Source organism: Vigna umbellata, chromosome 5 (assembly GCF_029865625.1).
Source record: "Vigna umbellata cultivar VRB3 chromosome 5, Vumbellata_1.0, whole genome shotgun sequence".
NCBI classification, from domain to species: Eukaryota; Viridiplantae; Streptophyta; class Magnoliopsida; order Fabales; family Fabaceae; genus Vigna; species Vigna umbellata.
The window spans coordinates 7,581,739-7,605,151 of record NC_142169.1 but is presented as its reverse complement, the minus strand read 5'-3'; the positions used below and the strand labels follow the sequence as shown (position 1 = coordinate 7,605,151).

Here is a 23,413-nt window from a genome sequence, read left to right as displayed (position 1 = left end):
ATGTATATAAATATAATATTTGTTATAATATATAACATCTGTATATTACTTCAATATTTATAAAATAATTCAAATATCGAAGGTCAATATCATCCTTGAAGCAATATGTTTCATTTAAATTATATTAATTCTCCTTTTTCTTATAAGTTCTTCTTTTTTATAGTTCTTTTTATCTTTCCTCTATGATCATTCTTTGTCCTTTTTTTGCAACATTTAGTCTCCATCTTTCTCTTTATTGTTTGGAAAATTATGTTTCTCATTTTGTATGTTATTTATTAAAATAAAAAAAATTAAATGTCAAAACCAAATTTCAACTAGAGAAATACCAACACTTAAAAAAAAAAATTAAATCTTACAATATCTTTAACAATCCTTACCAAGCTAATAAATTTGAATATAATGATAATACTCTCTAACCTACTTAAATACTCAAATATGACACTTTTGTAAAAGAATAATAAGTTTTAAAATAATTTTCAAACAATCATATACATATTAAAGTCCGACAAAATAGTTAAATTCAAAATTAAGAGTTTTGATAACAATACATACAATGATAATAAACTTCTTTGCAATTGCATTTGGTCGATTTACCGAAAGAGTAACTAATACAAGAGGTTGTAAAAAACATCGTTAAGTTAATATTGGGTCTCATGTTAATTCTACACTATTACGACAATGGTTAATTTCGCTTATACGCAGCAGTTCTGCAACCGAGATATATACAGACGAGGCAAAAAGAAGTAGACTTTTTTTCCTCAGTTCTGAACTGAGGCAAAACAGTGTGTGCTTTTGCCTTGGTTCAAATCCAACCAAAACAGTAAAGGGGTTTTTTCTACTTTTTTTGAGTTTTTTTTTTTGTTTTCACCATTCGCTAGGTCAGTTCTTAGCCCCTGGCCGCAATCCATCAACACCTACCGCTCCATCTCACACCATCATCATCAAAGGTTCCCAATTGCGAAGAACAAAGAATCCTAGAAATCCAAATCAAATATCCCAATTTCAAGATCAAAATAAAATAACAACAAACTCTAAAAGAAAATTCCTAAATCATAACTCAATCACTCTTCATGGCTCATCCTACAATCAATCAGAAACCTAGAAAATCAACTTCCAAGATGAAATGCAAACTCCAAATCACTACAAGAACGAGGACAACGCGCTCCTATCACCACCTACATAGAATCAATTCAAACACCATCATTCCTCCAGACAATCAATCAAAATGAAAACAACCCAATCGAAATCAGAAAAAGGGGAGGGAAGAAGCTTCCTCCTTCGCTGCAAATCAAAACGGAGAGAAGAAGAATAACAAGAATGACCATCGCGCCCTTACGGCCCTGCACGTCTCCACCGTGCTTTCGTCACGCCATTGATGATCCCTCCGAGTTGGTTGTCTGCGCGAGGCGAAGGACCCTAGGCTAGGTTAGATGCACGACTTGAAGCAAGACGGATCGAAACAAAGAAGAGGAAGGAAGCCTCCTCTCGGCAACGCGAAAGAGAAAACCCTCTTCGGCTTGTGCGAGACCCCAGGTGATGCCCCAAAGTTGGGTCTCTCCGTGAGAAAAGAATTAAGACGAAGAAGGAGAAACGAAATCCCACGCCCTTGCGCAATGCAGATCCAAATAGGAAAGAAGGGTTCTTGTGTTGAACATAGAAGAGGAAGAGTAATCACTGTTTTACGTTTTTAAATTTTAACTATCGAAGAAACTATTACCTTGGTTAAGTAGAAAACAGAGGCAATAAGACTTTATTGCCTCGGTTCTAAAGACAACCGGTGCGTAAACCTTTCTGAAAAAATTCAAAATAAAAGTATAAATGGAAAAATTTAAAGATATTTCTAACTATAGGCATCGATTCGCGGTTAAACCGATACATAAAGGCCTTATGACATCGGTTCAAATGGAACTGAGGCAATATTAGGTTGACAAAATGGATTTAGAATGTTTAGATACAGAGGTTGTCAAGTTTTGGTAGGACATTCTGCCTCGGTTCTGCATAGAACCGAGGTAGTAGGTCTATTTTGAAAAGGTTGTCAGGTGAAAAGTCTAATTTGTAGAGGGGAAGCAAGGTTTTTTGCCTTGGTTGGTCAGAGAACCGAGGTAGTATACCCCTTAGGCATCAGTTCCAATTGAATCGAGGCATATAGTTTCGCAAAAATTATAAAATTGCCATCGCGTTTTGACAGGCTTCGGTTTTTTGAAACCGAAGCGTAATGTGTGACTTAAAAAACTCTTTTTTTACTAGTGCTAGTTTAATATTGTTAAGACAAGATCGTCTAGAGACTTGTCAACACTCAATTTTGTCCGAGTTGTAAAAAATGTGTTTTTATTGGTTTTTTTTATTATTTTCCTTTTATTTTATTTTACCTTTTGTTTTATTCTATGTTAATGTATTTAGATCTTTGCTTTTAATTCAATTTTTATTTTATTTCTTATATTCATTTTGTTTTAATAGAGTTAATTAATCAAAATAATTGAAAAATTGAAAAGTAAAATTAAAATTAAAAATAAAGTAAAAAATAATAAAAAAATAAAATTGAAATAAAAATATATATAAAAAAAAAGGAAAATAAAAAAAAAACGTGGAAAAGGGGGAGAGGATGTATGGGATGCGTGTCTGGAGTGAGGGGGACAAGGTGGTTAGCAGAGAAGATTTTCCAAAGATTTTTGGGCAGGATTTTGTTGGGTCAGAGAGAGAAAAAGGAGAAAAGAGGGCACACGAGGAACGATCTTTTGGAATCATCATCCAGAGTCAGCATTGGCATCGGCACCGGCGAGAAGAGATCACCGGCTATACAACTAGCAATAGCAGCAGCCATAGCAGCAGGTAAGTCTTTTATTCACCTGTGCATCCAGATTCATCATGTATGCTTACTGCTTAAACTCCATTCACCCCTATCTCGCCAACCCATACACCATTATCACAGAATCATCTATCCCACTCATGCTCATATGCACACTACACACTCATCGTTTCCAGTACCGAATAGGCAGGAATCAATCAAAAAAATCAATCAATAAATGATAAAATTAGGGGAAGCAGAGAGGGAAAAGTGGGGTTGCGGGATCATTTGGCATTCGAGAAAATCCTCGAATGGGGAAGGAGAAGAGTGGCGCCAGTGGCACCGGTGAGGTTAATGGCGCGATGGCGTTGAGTCCCGGTGGCCTAGGGCTGTTGAGAGGGAATCCGGTGGCCGTGGAGGTGACCGAGGAGGTAGACGAGGATAGGCACGGGGAGCATTATCGTAGCAGTGGTCGGGTTCGTCGTGAAGGTTTTAGCAATGGTGAAGTTGATGTTGATGGGTGATGATGACGCGAACGGATCGGAGATGAAGGCGGAGGAAAATCCTCCCTGAGCATCGCTGGTTTTCGAAGAGAGAAGAGTGGAGATGGTGGTGTCTTGGCTGACGGTGGTTCTGGTGGCGCGAGGTGCCACCGGCGAGGCCAAGGCGTGTTCTGGTTGAGGCGACGGTGGCCGGTTATGGCAGAGGCGACGGTGAGTACGTGGTGCAGAGTAGAAGACCTTAGGTCTCTATAGAAGGCGCGAGTTGGAGAGTGAGGAATGGGGATGAACCTCCTGAACCCCTAGGAAATTCTAGGTTAGAAATCATTCCATTGGGCCAGGCCCAGAATTAAGCGTACGTCCAGGAACCTTGGGCCTTTTTTGGTGCGTTCGTTATTTAGCCTCTTATCCAAACGTCCGTTCGGACATTTCTTGGACGGATTGTTTGACAGCCATCTCCCCAACGAACGTCCGTTCGTCATTTTCGATAACGAGCGTTCGTCATTGAGCTTCATTGTCCAAACGTCCGCTTGTCATTTCAACAACGAGCGTTCGTTATTAGGCTTCCCTGTTTAAACGTCCGTTCGTCATTCCAATAACGAACGTTCGTCATTAGGTTTCCCTGTCTAAACGTTCGTTCGTCATTTCAATAGTGAGCGTTCGTCCTTGGGCTTTCCTGTCTACACGATCGTTCGTTTTCAATAACGAACGTTCGTCATTTAAGCTTACCTGTCTAAACGTCCGTTTGTCATTCCAATAACGAACGTTCGTCATTAGGTTTCCCTGTCTAAACGTCCATTCGTCATTTCAATAACGAACGTTCGTTCTTTGGCTTACATTTATGAACGTCCGTTCGTCGTGTCAATAACGAACGTTCGTCCTTTAGCTTACATTTTTGAACGTCCGTTCGTCGTGTCAATAACGAACGTTCGTCCTTTAGCTTACATTTTTGAACGTCCGTTCGTCGTGTCAATAACGAACGTTCGTCCTTAAGCTTACATTTTTGAACGTCCGTTCGTTGTGTCAATAACGAACGTTCGTTCTTTAGCTTACATTTTTGAACGTCCGTTCGTCGTGTCAATAACGAGCGTTCGTCCTTAAGCTTACATTTTTGAACGTCCGTTCGTCATTTCAATAACGAACGTTCGTCCTTAAGCTTCCATTTTTGAACGTCCGTTCGTTATTTCAATAACGAACGTTCGTCATTAAGTCACTGTTTAAACGTCCGTTCAATAAACGAGTGTTCGTCATTAGGCTTCCATTTATGAATGTCCATTTGTCATCTCCCCAACGAACGCTCGTCTCTCAGCCTCAATTTCTCAACGTCATGTATTCAATGAGCGTTCGTCATTCAGCCTTCGTTCCCAACGTCCGTTCGTTATCTCTCGACGAACGCTCGTCATTCATCTCACATTTTTAAACGTCTGTCCGTTATATCCCCCTATGTACGTTCGTTATTCTTAACGTCCGTTCAGCCATGTTCATTTCTTTTGTTTATTTATTTTATTTTTATTTTTATTTATTTATTTATCTTTTTCTCTTATCTTATTTTGTTCTATTTATTTATTTTAAACATCTATTTATCCTTAAATATATATGTAATAATACAATATTTTGAATAAAAGAATTTGCAAAAAAAAATATTTTAAAGGTTTAAGTGCACGTGTGACCGCTCGCGTCGTCCTTGTGCTAAAAACCTCTTTTTCTTTCTTATAAAATTTATTACAAAAATATTTTAAAGGTTTAAGCGCACGTGTGACCGCTCGCGTCGTCCTTGCGCTAAAAACCTTTTCCTCTTTTCTTAAATAAAATTTACAAAAATATTTTAAAGGTTTAAGCGCACGTGTGACCGCTCGCGTCGTCCTTGCGCTAAAAACCTTTTCCTCTTTTCTTAAATAAAATTTACAAAAATACGTTTTGAAGGTTAAGCACACGTGTGACCGCTCGCGTCGTCCTTGTGCTAAAAACCTTTTTCTTCTTTTCTTAAATAAAATTTCAAAAATACGTTTAAAGGTTGAACACTCGTGTGATCGTCCGCATCGTCCTAGTGTTCAATACTTTTCTCTCTTATTTACGTAATATTAAACGAGGGTATGAGTGCTCGTGCGATCGTCCGCATCAGCCTAGCACTCAATACTCTCAAGTCTTCCTAAATAAGTAAATAACGGTATGAGTGCTCGTGTGATCGTCCGCATCGTCCTAGTGCTTAATATCGTTATTTCTCTTTTTAAAGAAAATAATTAAACATATTTAAATACCATTCTAAAGGTATGAGTACTCGTGTGACCGTTCGCGTCGGCCTAGTACTCATTACCTTCTTTTTCTCGAAAATGTCAAAAAACAAATATATAAAATCTTCAAAAGCTAAAAACATCAACACTTTCAAACGAACAAACAATCTTTCAGCTAGAACTACGTAACCCTGATTTCTCATTTTGAATGAGAATACGTAGGAGCAAGGTCAATCCTTGTCGGGCCCAAAAAACTAAAAAATATGTTTTGTTTATTTAGAATTTTATTTTTATGGAATAATTAAACATTTTGAAAACCACATCATATTCGTGCATTTAGTTAAAGGTACTGCCTTAGGGCAGGCGTTGTGGGGTGCTAACACCTTCCCCACGCGTAACCGACTCCCGAACCCAATCTTTGGTTTTCGTGGACCGTGCTTTATCGTTTTTATGGTTTTTCCGTAGTTTTCCATAATAAACTATGGTGGCGACTCCAAATCTCTTTTCTAAAATCCGTTTCTTTTTGGATCGTCGTCCCGTCGCGATTCCGGTTGCGACAAGACTAAAATTGTGAAGTTTAATAAAAAGTATTGAATCAACTTTATGAATGTTGTTTTAAAGAAATAGTGTCTAAGAGAAAACAAACTTATAATAACATTTTCTAAACCATACTGTCTGATGGATAAAGCTTTATGAACATCGTCTAACAAAAGGAAGCATCTTTCTTAATGTATCATCTAATAGAGGATATGTGTAACAAACAACGTTTCATGAACAACATCTAAACGTTTAAACAAACAATGTCTAACAGGCTAGCGTCTTATGAATAGAAGCGTCAATGGTAACACCATAACTTAAAGAATGTTATTCAAAACAGTGTTAATTCAAGCAAGCGTCTTATGAAATGTACCGTCTAATAAGAGATTGTTAAACACCACATAACTCAAACAACTTTTGATAAAGCATATAATGTTTTACACCATATGATCATCATATATGTTGAATACTTTACCAAATGATGCATTTATTAATGAAATAAAAAATGATAAAATGTTTTGAACATGCAATACAACCTAATGGTTATCAACGTTCAAAATATTTAATGCATGTACGATGAAATGTTTCAATGCTTGTATAACTTGTTTTTTTATATTTGTGCAAATCACGAAAGCAAAAAAACTTTATCAGAATCACTACATCCAAGAAAAAAAACGTTGAGAGATATACAGAACATTTTGCGAAAGTTTCCCTTGAAGCATTCTACTCTATCACATCGTACAAGCTACGTTTTGCTAAAAGCTATGACAAAGCATTATACCTCTACAAAATAGAGTTGAGTTTGACTTCTCACCTAAAAAGACTACATATTGTACATGAAGTCAACCTTTCTGTCTAACGAGAAGACAAGAAGAATAATATAGTGAACTCGTGAACATTCAAACAAACTTACTATACTGATACATCATTTTAAAGCTAAATTTTTTAAGAGAGAAAAACCTTAGCAACATCTCATATTCTTTTCTATTGTATTCATCTTCTCTTTGAGAGTTGTCATTCTGTATTTTCTCATAACACTAATTGTGTTGTACATTCTAAAAATAACTAAAGCACTTGGTGTTTAGCTCAATTGAATTAAATAGTCTAACGAGTTGTATAGGGTTGAACCAGAAGTCATTAGAATACTTGTATACTAAGAGTGGTTAAACTCGGACTAGTCGTGTTAACTAGGTGAACCAAGAATGGTAAGAATAATCATTGTAAACCTGTAAAGGTAAAACTTGTTGAAGATTAGTGCAACCTCTTAAGAGTTCTTAAGGAAGAACTAGATGTAATTCAGGTTGAGTAAACTAATATAAAATATGTGCTTTATTGTTTTGCTTATTGAAATGTTTTCTATATATGCACTCCATAAAATTTAACGTGTAAACATCGTATTTAAAATATATATATATATATATATATATATATATATATATATATATATATATATATATATATATATTACACTTCATTAAACATTGCTTTGCGAAAGAATATTAAAAACATTATTCACCCCTCTATTGTTTTCCTATGATTTCGAATATGGGGTTTTATGAATTTTTCATATTTTAACAGTTTGACATACCTCTCATGCCTAGTTATAGTGATTCAATTAGGCCTCATGCATCTACATTGCACATAACTCAAGTATGCATATACAATCACATTTTACACTTGTCAAAAGCTGACGAGCATTAGTACATTTCCAATTCTACCAATTTTAGTTTATATGGTGATTTCTTGAATTGTAAGTTATTAAACGGTTCCACATGTATATAATACTTAGTTTTAGGTATCTAAACTTGTCCCAAGCATTTGCATAGTATAAATCATAGTTTTCATTCATCGTGATATTATAACAAATACTTTGTATATTAGGGTTTCATTTAGGCATTTCATCAAACAATTTTCGTAGTCATAGCTCTTCATCAATGTTTCCTATCTTTATGTTTTATTTATAGTCATTTTGCCCTAATCTATTTTTCATTTTTTTTAGAGTTGGCTTTAAAGTTGTATTGATGGACTCTAATAGCGTAACTTTTGCACCAACATTATTTTTTTGAAGCTAAATGCAAGCATTCTTGTAGCAAAATGTAAAATGAATATTAATTAGTACATTAGAATGATTTGTGTTTTATTTACCTGAGTAATATTGTATGATAAGGTTTACCAAGAATAAATAAATTTGTATGAATTTAGGATTAAATATTTAGGATGATAAGTGAACCATTGTTTGAATTGTGTATTAACTATTAACATATATGTTGTGCTAAATATCCACTTGATTCACTAAGAGTATATTACAATTAATGTAAGATCCCATTTTAATAGTATAAAACTACTAAAATATTACGTTACATATATGATAACAAAATCACTTAGATGAAAACAAATCTACATAAAGACAATATATCTACTTCTGTAGATCCATCTACCAACTCATCTACTTCACTCTCACCTTTCGCTAAAACAACTGAAAATACTTTCTCCCTAAGTTCACACCATTTAAGTGATCATCACAAAAGAGAAAACAACACACAATAAACAACACAAAAGCAAGGGTAAGCTAGAATACAAACATTTAATGGTATATATAAACATTTACACATTATACACATGATACACATATCACACCAACCAACTAAACACTTTATACATGACCATACTTTGACTAGACTATCCGGACTTAGAATGAATGTCGAGCTATGACAGGTTTTGCACTCGTGATTGTCATTACTGTTTTGTAAAGCCCTTGCCAATTGGGTTTCACCCTACCACACATCACAAGGTTAGTTTGTACCGTGTCATAGGCCATAATGGAAGCACCTAGATTAAGATCTCCTGCTACTCTCACCACTTGCATCAAACCTCTCTATACAAGAATGTGTGACCATTAGAGTGTTAGGATAACCCCTAAGATTGAGCTACCTGCATTCATTCTAACAATACTTGAAACGACACAAAGAAGTTCCACCTTAGAACTAACCTTCATAACTTTGAATCCATCTCTAAAGTGTGGTTTTGATTAATTTTTGATTGGAATCTTGTGATCAATCAATTTAAAATGAGTTTAGGTTAGATTAGATACATTTGTTTAGGTTCATTTGAGTTTAGAATACAATCTAGGATGTTAGGAGTTGAGAAAGACATTAGAATAGGTCATGAGTCATTGAGGGGTGCAAATTTTACAATTTTGTTGTTGCATAACTATGGAGTCAATATGAACGAGTGTATTCTAGCTGAGTGAGCAAAACACGTCTAATTGAGCGAGTGTAGTCGTTGAGCGAGCATAAACCACTGTTTCTGTTTTCTCACAACGAGTCATGGTGGCTGAGCGAGTGGGCTAACAAACACTTTTAGGTGAGCGAGCAAACTTGGTGGTTGACAAAAAATATCATATTTTGAACTAAGTTTTTATATACTTCTTAAGGTGTAGTCAATGTATGTGATTGTTGAATGATTGGTTTATAATACTTGTACATCAAAGCCTGTTCTAAAAGACCAAATAACTATCCATATACTTCGAAATCATCCCTCCATTAAACAGATAAATGCTATCTGGGAGGTTAAAAAGAATGGTTGAAAATTATAAAAAACAAATTCAGTATAATTCTGTTTTTATATATGTATATAAAGAATTAGATGATGAAAAATAATACTTTAAAATACAAAAATTTTATAGTTTGGCGATAAATGATGGAAGAGATTTTCATTAACACCACGGCTATAAATAGAAACTGAAATGGTTTGGCGATAGTAGAGTGAACATAAACGCAGTAGTTGGAGTTTATAGTATCTAGGGTTACGAATCTGGTTTTCTTCGTTGTGGTTCACGTGTTCTACCATGGCTACTACTGAAGCGCAAGTGTCGTTGAAACTTGTAGTGAACAAACACACCAACAAAGTGGTATTTGCCGAAGCTAAGAAAGACTTTGTAGATATCTTATGTAGCTTCTTAACCCTACCTTTAGGAACCATCATCAGACTTGTGGAATACGAGTCCAACAAGGGTCCAGTAACAATAGGTTCTCTCAATTCACTCTATCATAGTGTGGCAGCTCTTGACGACAGGAATCTGTGGAGACAGGGATATAATAAGGAAATGCTATTGCGTCCCAGGAACACGGCCGCAGATTTTTGCAATACTCTTAAGGTTAACATTGATGACACTCCCCCCAGACAAACATTTGTCTCTCCTGGGCCTTTCTCGGAATCTTCACAGAATGGATTTGTCAATGATGTTGCCATTTTTGTCATCACTGATGATCTCATTCTAATGCCAAAACCTGCGGACTATCCAAGATTGGCTATACTGCGCGATTTGGGAATCAAAGGTCCGTTTTCATTGAAGGAAATTACAGTGGATGTCACCAAGAAAAAGGTTCTTCTTTTTTACATCTAATTTCCCTAAAACACTCCTTGTTCTTATCAATTCTATTTTTCTTCTCATATTTGATATCAATATTTTGTATAGGTACTGGATTTGTTGAAGTGTTCTCTCCTTTCCAAATCATGTTTGACAGATCTGCTTTTAGAAAAGAAAACACTCATTCAGAGGCCAACGTTTTTCTCAGGTAGTGTTGAGAATAATGGCGAGATCAAATTCCCATTGAAGCTATTTATAAGAAAATCGGATGGCAAAGTTTTGTATGGTCTTGGGCCCAACGACATCGCAGACATGCTTTTTAGTTTTCTGACCTTTCCTTTGGGAGGAATTGTGCGTAAGTTGGGAGGAAATAGCGGTGTGGGCAGCATCGATGGATTATACAAAAGCATAGTTGATATGAATGATGAGTTATATTTCATGTCAAGATTAACAAAAAACAGGCTTGTTGATCCTTACTTGCTCCTTTTGATGCCCCTGATTCGTTTTGAATCATCGACAACTAATGAAGGTAATGAGAGGATGTTTGTTGTTACCGATGATTTGGTCGTAACACAATCATCTCCCACTTCAGATTCAAATTTAATCTCCGGTTTAGATAGTTCTTCCCTTGATCTGAAGGAAAAGGTTGTCAGCATTGGGCTCGTGGAGGTAATTCTATATGTAGTTTTATTTTATTTTTTTATTGTGTTTTGAACATTTCTTCCACTTTTATCATGGTTTCTCATTGCATAGTTGTTTTGATGCAGTGTCTTAATATACTGAAAGCATCGATGACGTCCACATCTGCTCTCACAACTGGTCTCGCTCACTTGTTATCTGAATTTATTGGATGTTCATCACAGGATGTGCTTTCATCACACGATGATGCGTCTCCATCACACGATGATGCGTCTCCATCACACGATGATGAGATTTCATCACAGGACGATTTGTCATCACACGATGCATCTTCATTAGACGGTGTGCCTTCAGCAGAAGAAATGGCCAGTTCTTCTTCATCAGACGAATCAGACAGTGCGTGTTCATCAGACGGATCAGACAGTGCGTGTTCATCAGACGGATCAGACAGTGCGTGTTCATCAGACGGATCAGACAGTGCGTGTTCATCAGACGGATCAGACAGTGCGAGTTCATTCGTGTTCATCTGACGATAGGTATTGCTATTAGATGTTATGCTTGTTATGTGGGTTAAACAATATGCGTTTATTTAGGAGTTTGTTAGATACGTTTTGCTGTTTTTATTTCTTTAATTGTTATATGTTTAAATAAAAAGTTTAAAGTATTTGAATAAAAAATAAAATCTACTCAATTCAGTTAAATTATTATTTGAAAAGCGTTAGGTTAGTTGACACGGGCCAAGTTTAACAGATATCACATTAGGTTATTCAAGTTTTAATTCTCTTATAAGTTAGATACTTCTTATGAAGTTTTAAAACTAATTAGATAAATTAACTTTTGGAATCTTACAAAATGTTTTTTTTTTTAACTCAACTAAAATGTTTATTATTTTCACGACAACACTTCAAATTTTATAAAATTACAAAAATCATTTTTATTTTCTATTTTATTTTAATATTCTTCAACAATTTGGAAAATATTATACTAATAATTTTACACATTTTACAAAAATAATAGACTTAGATGACTATTTTGTATTATCATGATAAAAAAATATTATATGAAATTCGATTACACGTGACATATATAGATACTTAATTTCGTCAGGATAATGAAATAAATAACTAAATAATTTAAGAAAAACAACTACAAAAATAATAAAATATATGAATAAAAAATAAATTATTTAACTTTATTTTTTATTTAATATATCTAAAAATTCTAATATATTAAAAGGAAAATATAAAATAGAAAATATGTTAATTAAAACGTTGTAATAAGTTTCAAAACAATAATAATAAATAATGTCTATAGTTAAATTAAGCTTTTATTTACACCTAGTGAAAACATATCTTTTTCATTTTAATTATAATAACCAAAAGAAGTTATTATTATTATAATTATAAAAGAAAATATAATTGATTTCTATAATTTTATTATAAATAATTATTTTAATTTAAAAACAGTCAAATAAAAAGTAACAACTTTAAAAATTAAACACTTAAAGGATAAAACTAATAAAGTAACTATTTTAATTTTAAAAAGAAGTTATTTAAAGGATAAAAATAAAACATTAAATATTACACCAAAATAAAAAATCCCTTTACATATAATATGTATTAGTCACATGCTTTATGTGTTCATAATTTTTTTATGAATAATTAAAAATAATACAATTATTATTTTTATTATTTTAATAATAAAGTTAAATATAAATACTTTTTAATTTTATTATAAGTAGTTTCTATTTATTTTTATAAATAATTTTTTAATTGAAAATTTAATTTAAAAAATATCAAATCAAATAAACGGGTATATTTAAATAAATAACCACCTAAATTATATTGATACAATAATTATTTTAATTTAAAAATTTATTTAAAGATAAAATTGAAAGTATAGAAAAAAAATTACAGATATTTTTAGTATAGATATAGATAGTATGCAATGTAACTACCTTCTCTTTTCTCCGTCACGCGTCGCTTCTTTGTGCGCTGCGAACAGGCGCGTGCAGTTCACGCGTCGCCCTTTGGCCGCCAGAAAGTCACCGCAATACCTTCATAGCCGTCGCCTGGACCTCCTCTCTCTACTCTGTCCCTCAAAACCCTGCTTCAGTGAGGTCCAGAAGCTCCCCTTGAAGAAAACCCTAAGAAACCCCTAGGTTTTTCTAGTTCCTCTCGGTTTTCTGGCTCCTTTCTGGTTCCTTTCTTATTTTTATCAACAATGGCGTCTGGAAATGTTCTTTCTTTCTCTGGAAGTCCCTCAATTACTTCCGAAAAGCTAAACGGAAAGAATTACCTCTCTTGGTCTGCTGCCGTGGAAATGTGGTTTCTCGGTCAAGGACATTATGACCACCTTGAGTAGGATGGAAGCCAAGTACCTTCTAAAAAAGCTGAACAATGGAAACAAGCAGATTTCCAATTGTGTGCCCTATTGTGGCAATCTGTGGAACCCTGACTTTTGATATCTCTTAGAGCCTTCAAAACATGTCACTCTTTTTGGAAGAAAGCTCAAAGCATTTATGCTAATGATATTCAACGTCTTTTTGATACAGCAAACAAGCTTGCATGTCTCAAAATGACAGACCATGATATGGTCTCCTTCATGACTGAAGCCCAAGCAGTTGTGGAAGAGTTGAGAATGTTCTTGGAAGTGGAATCTTCGGAAGACATCAAGAAGAAGCTTGATAAGTATTATATGGTGATGATCCTCCGTGCTTTACACCCTAATTTGAATCATATCAGAGATCAACTTCTGACAAGTCATGAGGTCCCTTCCTTAGAAGCCTTGACCACACGTCTTCTTCGTGTTCTAGTGCCTCAATCTCAGGAAGCTCCTAAAACAATGGAACCATCTGTCATGGTTGCTACGCGGGGAAGAGGAGGACGGGGCACTAGAGGAGGAGGATGTGGAGGTAGGGGACGTCCATAGTGCATTTACTGTAAGAGGATGGGTCACACCCAAGAAAACTGCTACTCCTTGCATGGTTTTCCTTCAAAAACAACCAATATCTCTAAGGCTGAAACTCCCACTTCCAACTCCAAGTTCACTGAGGAAGTGTATCAAGAGTATCTGCGATTAAAGTCTAACAGCTTGGCGCAATCATCTCAATCCCCAAGTACATCCACAACTTGCATTTCTCAATCCATGGAAGGTCAAAATTCATGGGTAATTGACTCGGGTGCTTCTGATCACATCTCTGGTAATACCTCATTGTTCTCATCCCTTTCCCTCCAAGAAAAACCCCATTTCATTACTCTTGCAAATGGCTCTAAAACTTGTTCAAAAGGAGTCAGTCAAGTCTCCTTGTCTCCCTCTCTAACTCTGAAATCTATTCTTTTTGTCCCTAATTGTGCATTCAATTTAATTTCCTAAAGTTAGTTAACCAAAATGTTACATTGTTCAATAAATTTCAATTCAAAATCTTTTGTTATACAAGAGCGTGGCTCGGGGAGACAGATTGGAGAAGGATATGAAGTTGGGTTTATACCATTTTGGATCTCGTCCACGGGTATCCTGTGTTGCAGCTCTTCTCCCTAAAGTGTTACATGACCGATTTGGCCACCCTCACTTGTCAAAGTTAAAAAAGATGTGTCCTGAACTTAGTGGTCTTCAGACTTTAGAATGTGAGTCTTGTCAACTAGGAAAACATGTTAGATCTGTCTTTCCTAAAAAGTCTCAATCAATGTGTAATTCTAGTTTTTCTATTATTCATTCTGATGTCTGGGGACCTAGTCGCGTCTCTTTTTTTGGTTTTAGGTACTTTGTTACCTTTATTGATGAGTATTCTAGATGTACTTGGGTTTATCTAATGAAAGATTGCTCTGAATTGTTACCCATCTTCACATCCTTTTTGAATGAAATCAAGAACCAATTTGGTTAAGTGATTAAAATCTTAAGAAGTGATAATGCTAAAGAGTAATTCTCATCCAATTTTTCTGCAATCCTTAGCTCCCATGGTATTTTGCATCAGTCCACTTGTCCTCATACACCCCAGCAAAATGGTATAGTCGAAAGAAAAAATAGACACTTAGTTGAAACTACTCGTACCCTTTTGCTTAGTGCCCATATACCTGTCCATCACTGGAGGGATTCCATCTTAACCGCCTGTTTTCTTATTAATAGGATGCCATCCTCCTCTCTCAATAATAAAGTCCCTTTCTCCATTCTCTTGCCCAATGATCCTTTCTTTCATACCCCTCCTCGAGTTTTTGGTTGTGTATGTTTTGTTCACGACATGTCTCCGGGGCTAGACAAGCTCTCCGCTCGTGCGATCAAATGTGTCTTTTTGGGCTATTCTCGGCTTCAAAAAGGGTATTGGTGTTACTCTCCTGAAACCAAGAAGTACTACATGTTTGCCAATGTTACATTCTTTGAAGAGACACCTTTCTTCTCTCCATCTGTTCAAGATGTCCATATCCTCCAACAGGTCCTTCCTTTTCTAGTAGTTGAGTCCAATATCTCTAATGTCACTGTCAATCCAAGTCATGCTCAAGGTCCTCCCGAACCTTCCTCTCCACATATTGATATCTTCCGACACAGTACCCCGATGGGTAGTCCTCTTCTAGAAAATGGTGGATCTCCTCCTTCAGATTCTTCTCCCTCATCGCCTCCTGCCACGCCTCCTGGTGAAGATGATTCTGGTTGGCCCATTGCTCTCAGAAAAGGTACTCGTTCCACTCGAAACCCTCATCCCATTTATAATTTTCTTAGGTATCACAGATTGTTGCCCTTCTTTTATTCCCTTTTATCCTCAGTGTCCTTTGTGGTTATACCCAAAAATGTGAAAGAAGCACTTGATCATCCTGGATGGTGACAAGCCATGATTGCTGAAATGCAGGCTCTTGACCACAGTAATACTTGGGAGCTTGTGCTACTTCCCCCGGGCAAAAAGGCTATTGGTTGTCAATGGGTCTTTGCAATTAAAGTTGGCCCTAATGGTGACATTGATTGGCTCAAAGCCCGGCTAGTTGCAAAAGGGTACACTCAAGTGTATGGCCTTGATTATTGTGACACATTTTCTCCCGTGGCCAAGATGACTACCATTCGTCTGTTCTTTGCAATGGCAGCAATTCGTCATTGGCCACTTCATCAATTGGATATCAAGAATGTCTTTCTCCATGGTGATCTTGAGGAGGAAGTTTATATGGAGCAACCTCCTGGGTTTGTTGCTCTGGGGAGTCTGGTATGGTTTGCAAATTGCACCGATCTCTATATGGGCTCAAGTAATCACCACGTGCTTGGTTTGGAAAGTCCAGCTCCATTGTTCAGAAATTTGGGCTAAAACGCAGTGAAGCAGATCATTCAGTCTTTTATTATCACTCGTCTCTCGGGAAATGTGTTTACACTTAATTTTATATGTTGATGATATCTTTATTACAGGGAATGATACTGCTGGAATATCTCAATTGAAGGAGTACTTGTGTAGAAATTTCCAAACCAAGGATCTTGGAAGCCTCAAATACTTCTTAGGCATTGAAGTAGCTCAGTCAAAAGATGGAGTTGTAATCTCCCAAAGGAAGTATGCTCTGGATATTTTGCAAGAAACAGGCATGATTGATTGTAGACCGATTGAGAGTCCTATGGACCCAAATCAAAAATTAACAACAGAAGAAGGTGAGTTATTCTCCGACTCGGAGAGATATAGGAGGCTAGTTGGAAAACTAATCTATCTCACTATTATAAGGCTAGATCTATCTTTTGCTATTGGGGTGGTTAGTCAGTTCATGCAAGCTCCATGTGTTGGCCATTGGAATGTTATCATTCGCATTCTAAGGTATCTGAAAAAGGCTCCCGGGTAAGGGCTGTTATATGAAGAAAAAGGAAGCCTTAAGGTACTGGATATTGTGTTTTCCTTGGAGGAAACATTATCTCATGGAAAAGTAAGAAACATAATGTAGTGGCTCGATCAACAGCGGAAGCTGAATATAGGGCAATGGCGTCACTAACATGTGAACTTATATGGGTGAAACAGTTCCTTCAAGAGCTTGTGACATCCAGAGTGTGAAGATGTATTGTGATAACCAAGCTGCTCTCACATTGTCATTTTGTTCGGGAAAAGTTATTGTCAAAAGAAATATGTACCGAGTTTGTTGGATCAAATGACCAACTCGTAGATGTGTTGACTAAGTCATTAAGGGGACCTCGGATCAAGTTTATTTGTTCCATGCTTGGTACATACAACCTGTGTGCTCCAGCTTGAGGGGGAGTGTTAGAATAATTACTAAGTCTACTTGTTAGTGTAGTCAGTAGGACTAAAATAGGGGGTAGTGTGTTGGATTATCTCTAATCATTGTCCCTAGTAGTCTAGGACAGTGACTTGACCTTCTATCTCTCTATTGTATCAACTCTTTATCTATATAAATAATAGAACATGAGAGGTGTCTTTCAAGCCCTCAAGAACATATTTTTATCTCAAGTAAAATAATACGACGTTGTCATCTTAAAACCCTCTTCCATGGCTAACCCGAGAAAGAATGTGGGTCTTATTTTCTAATTGCCACATGATTCACTTAGAAACCCATAACTAGGTTTTATAAATTGTTCTGATCGGGGGTTTGGTGTGACCCTACTAAAACATTTCTAATTGTATTGAAGACTGGGTGGATGTTAGAGACCGGACGGACGAACCCTGTTCAACGCGCTTCAGGATGAAGACCGGGCGGGCTTTGCTCTAAGCGGGCTACCATTGGGAGCTGGACGAACGTTGAAGACCCCTTAAAACATTCCAAGATGGTTTCGAGGCCGGACGGTTCTTGATAACTAGACGGACACGTTGAGGGGTAGACGGATTCATTGAAGGCCGGACGGCCACCTTGATCTTCCTCATGTTCCAAGTTGTTCGTTCTCCCTCCTCCTCCGAGCCGAGTGGGTACCTGTCAAAGGCACTCCGACGTTCAAGTTAGTAATGTAACCGAGCGGTAAGTAATGCATGTATATAGTGCATCCTATGCAACCTGTCCAGAAATCATACCCTAATGGCGGCCCAATCACGCCTTAATCTCCATTAGGGGCTTTAATGAGCTATTATCATTTGTAATCTAATCATGCGGTCTGTTCGGTCAGGATGATCGATCAGTACGGATGGTCGGCCTGGTTGGCCAGGATAGTTGGCCTAAAAAGAATCGTTCAATCTTAGAAATAATCGTTTGGTCTGGATCATGTGGTCGGCCAAAATAATTGGCCTGATGATTGACTCAGACGGTCGGCTCGGAAGAGACCTTACGGTACTTTGGGTAACGTACCATACATAAATCAATATTTTATGTTAATGCATTATGCTCAATATTCATCGGTCAATGTCTATAAGTTCCTGTGTATATATTTTCTTAGAGTTTTAATCCTTTGGGTATTGAATTCACGTGACTATCAAAAAATCTAAAGGCATGCAACTATCTTTTGCGCATGGCATGGAGGTTGACTCGCGCAGTCCGTGCAATTTTTATCCATACCTTTTTAGTTTTTTAGATGGTTAGTTATGATAATACAGTTGTTTTTAGCCTAGATTATAAACAATCATGAAAATCTAGAATATTAATATTTTGATAAACTTTTTTTTATTTTATCCTTTAAATTTTATGATTACTTTTTCAGTTTAATTAAGTATTCATTATCTATAATAAATCAAATTTAAAAAAATATTTACTTTATATTTTTAATAATTATGATAAAAGTTAATTTATTTTAGTGAAAACACATGCTTACGTATATGTATTATTTTCTTATGATCGTCTAAATGTAATGTGTTAAAATAGAATCGTTTACGCAAATCTAGTTTTAAGGTTTTAACAACACATCTAAAACGAAATAGCGATAAAATAAACCGTATAGGATTCCTCATAGAACCTAACCCGTGATTCACTACCGAACCAGTTTATACTAGAACAATATACTCAAAGGAATGTATATGATACCTAATCATACTCATAGAAGGCTAGCTCTCGTTACTTGGATGAGTTATCTCTTCTTCCCAACATCTTTCGTCGCTCTTTCCGAAATCACCATGCATGCAAAAGAAAAAAAACAAAGAAACATGTTTTTACAAAGCCCCATATACTACTAGTGCAATCAGGGGTAACGACAGCGGTTGTTTTCCACCTTTGGCAGCGGTTTCTCAACCGAGGCATATACAGGCAAGGCAAAAAATCCAGACTTATATGTCTCGGTTACGAACGGAGGCAAAAAGCTGAAAGATTTCGCCTTGGTTCATACCCAACCGATGCAGTACTTCTATTTTTTTTTATTTTATTTTTTTACAAGACTTTATGCCTCGGTTCCCTGTGAACCGAGGCAGTATATGCACATCTACTGCCTCGGTTAACAACAACAATTCTGTAAAACTCTTATCAGTCCATCCATTGATCGCCTTTAAATTCATGAGCCTTAACACCGCTGACCATCGTGTGAACTTAGTTGAACCGACATACAGAGGAGTCTCCGCATCAGCGGACATCGTTTCATACACATGCGCTTGGGCAAAAGCTTCTGCGCCAACATCGCGGATCATGTCCTCTAAGTTGTCTTCTTCTAGTCGATCTTCCATATCCATGGTGGAATCATATACATTTTCAGTTGGAAAGACAGTTGGAAAGTCTGTTAATTCGCCGTGCCATATCCATGTTGTATAACTTCGTATGAAACCATCACAGATAAGATGCTCCCTAATATCAGATGCGTTCAACTTCCTCCCATTCAAATAGTTCACACAGGGACATCTGAACTTGACTTCATCATCACCACTTCTACTTGCATTACGTTGAGCAAACTCTATAAACTCTTCTACCCCTCTCTCGTACTCAATGCTGATGCGTGGTAAATAATCCACCCTCGATCCATACGCATATTTACTGAAATTGTTTACATAATTTCAATAATCTTGAATGATCACTTTGATCATTTTCATATTCAAGGTATGACCTTATCCCATTCAAGAAGATTCACTTTTTTTAGTTCATTAAACATATCAATTTTAAACAACATATCTTAATTTCACGAAATTTTGCCAGCATTTTGCATTGGTCTTCAGGTTACACAAAATGAAAGTGATTATAAATCTCTTCCAAATATGCACCCGAAGATCAATACAAAACACAACTGTAAAATTCCATGAAAAATTTAAGACATGTGTTTAAAATTTATATGTATTAATAAACTATGAAAAAATTATTACTCTTCTTAAACTGTCCAACCGGACAATTCAAGATTCAATACTTGTAAATTAAACTTACTATCTCCTCTCCATTCATTTGTAAAAAGTACATTTGTTCAAAAAAATCTGGAGATAGTAGATAATTTTTGTATTGAATCTCAAACGGGAAACTAAGACTAATTCAAAACAACAATACATTCAACCAAACAAATAATTGTAACATCCCAAATTCTCACATTGGATAATTCATAATTTATATATTGTAACATTACATTTACGGTGACATCCCGTAATCTCACCCTTTAAAATTTCCTAGTTGATATAAGTCTATACATGTAAAAATGTCCTAATTATAGTTCTTCTACTTCTCCCTTCCTTGGCACTGAGTGAGGCAACATTCCTTCATCTGCTCCCGTATAACGAATTATACGATCATCGCACATACCCAAACACAAACAAGTAGGGTGAGCTAACATGCAACCAATCATTTATGAAACATGCATGCAAACCTCATATAATAATTATGTCATACATACTCATACCATCATACAACAATCACATCATACAAACACAAACAAGTAGGGTGAGCTAACATGCAACAAATCATTTATAAAACATATATAATTACCTTGATATAAACATCATATAATAATTATGTTCGACACTCTCATACCACAATTCCTATTAGACACTCATCTCACAATACCCAATAGACACCACAATACCCAATAGACACTCATCCGGATGATACGTTGATGAGCGGTCACGGGAAGTTATGCACTTGTAATGACTTCTACTTCTTTTTACAAATACACTTTCAAAATACTTCATACCATTTACAAGGTTAATCCCCTCACTATGTCCAAAACCGGCACATAGACCAGGACCTCCTGCTCCTCTCACCACATAATTCATCCCTCTCTACTTGAGACTAGATGATTATTAGAGTATCAGGATAACCTCCAACTACGGGACCCTCAACATCAACATATACACAAATACCATAACATTTATTTAATCTCTCCACAAGACTCATACCATACTAATATTCCTCAACTCACATTATACCCTTACAAAATCTCCCCATACTACCCATAACATGTTCAGATGCATAAATTCAAATGCAGTATAATAAAATGCAATTATCACAATTATAATTCATAATTCCATATCTACCACAAAAATGAATTCATCAGACATTTCCATTCCAACAAGATATATTGCACAATATTTTAATAGTACAAAATCTGTTCAATAAGATTTAAGTTAAAAACTTGTCGAGTAGACTTCCAGGAAAGAGAGGTGCGTCACAATGGACAACTTAAGTACCAAATCTTTCCTTAGCCAAAGTGTTCCTCAACTAGTTTTTAACAAATTTCTTATTTACAGATTCAAAACAACAGCATATAATATTAACACCGAATTTCAATATAGATAAACATACAGTAAGCATTAACAGTATTCATACATAATTTCAAGATATGAATAGTAATAAAACAATACTAAGTCATAATATAAAAGCATAGAAATACTAAATCATAATATAAAAGCATAGAAAAGTTAGCTCCCATACCTCTATTCCAGACGTCTCTTGCTCTGAATTTATTTCTCCGAAACCTTTCAGAACCTCTACCCTTCTTGCAACTAAAAATTTCTCTCTAACTTTCTCTCACTTGATTTCTCTTCTCTTGGTGCAGAATAATCTTCCCTCCCATGGTTATTTATAGTAAAAAAAATTTACTATTCATTAATATTTTAATATTATTTATTATTTTAATATTATTTAAAAATAATATTTCAATCATTTTCTCACCAAATCTGATCCTAATTTCTACCTACTACTTTCTTCCATGCTAAGAAATCCAAATGCTGAAAATTTATTTTTACTATTCACTTTTTACTATTTACTATTTACTTTTTACTATTTACTATTTACTTTTTACTATTCAATTTAAAAAAATTTACTAAATAAGTTACCAAAAATTTGAACCTCTCCTTCTAAAATTACTATAATTTTATATCCAAAATTTACATTTTTCTATCCATTAAAATTATTATTACTAATAAAATACTAAAATTTACTACTATAAATATATATATATATATATATATATATATATATATAGATTTTTTTTTATGGGTCTTACATTCTCCCCAACAACAAAAATTTTCGTCCTCGAAAATTCAAAAATAAAAATTTTTAATTTAATACTCATCTGAACGCATTCAACTAGAAAAGTCTCACACTCATAACCTGAATCATTTCTCTACTTATTTTGTGCATAAAATTTCTAGCATCTCAAATTGAAATGTACTCACAAAAATTAAAATCATAAACCTTCCAAACACTCTTACTTTAGCCCTATCACAACCATCATTAAACCTACCTCAATTATAATGTGTTTCCCGAGATCAAAACCATATCCCAAGGATATTTAGTGTTAACTAAATCTAAATTTTTTTTTTATCTTATGCGAATTAAAAGTAATTATCAACAAGTTCACTCATACACATCACTGGATAGAGATCAAGGTGCGACATCACCATTGAGGTTTGAATACTACCATATAACTATGCCTGATGAAATTGCTCCAATTACAACCTACAACTTCTTAATTATTCCTAATTCCCTAATCACATTAGTGTTGCAACCCTCCTTTTTATCTATTTCCAAACTCTTCTTCTTCCTTATCTTGCCATATTCATAATAATATCAATTCCACCTACACTACCTCTACTAACTTTAACATTCCAAAATCAATAAAATTTACAACCATAAATCATGACATTTTAATCCTATCATAAAAATACCAAATATTTTGCATAAGCCGAAAGCCAAAATTTTCGTACCTGGATTTTCTCCACTACTCCTCATACCAAAATCACATATTCTCAAATCTTATCTCTAATGTATTTACTGAAAAAAATCTAACCATCTCCTTTTAATCATCCATTTAGCTTAGAATCCTTCCAATACTTCATTCTTCTCTAAAGACCTCGTGTTCTCTTAACTTATAAATTTCTCCTCCTATTAAACTTTCTCTCAATCCTCTTTATGCCTTATACAACTTCTTATTTACTCTTCTTCGTCTAATATTTGATTTATTCTTAATCTACTTCAGTATTCCTATCCCTTTTTATTTTAAGCTTTATCTTCAAATCTTCATCTATTTTCTTTCTTCAGATTCCAATCATCACTGATAC

At 35.2% G+C, this 23,413-nt stretch overlaps 1 protein-coding gene across 1 annotated transcript; it reads left to right on the top strand.

Annotated features, from left to right (window-relative positions):
- The first annotated feature begins 9,841 nt into the window (after positions 1-9,841).
- LOC124829096 (uncharacterized) lies at positions 9,842-11,623 on the top strand. The gene is made up of 3 exons (XM_047302560.2): positions 9,842-10,437; positions 10,531-11,091; positions 11,190-11,623. Exons 1-3 carry the CDS (start codon positions 9,901-9,903, stop codon positions 11,589-11,591), a joined length of 1,500 nt encoding a protein of 499 aa, XP_047158516.1. The 5' UTR covers positions 9,842-9,900; the 3' UTR covers positions 11,592-11,623.
- Positions 11,624-23,413: the final 11,790 nt, after the last annotated feature.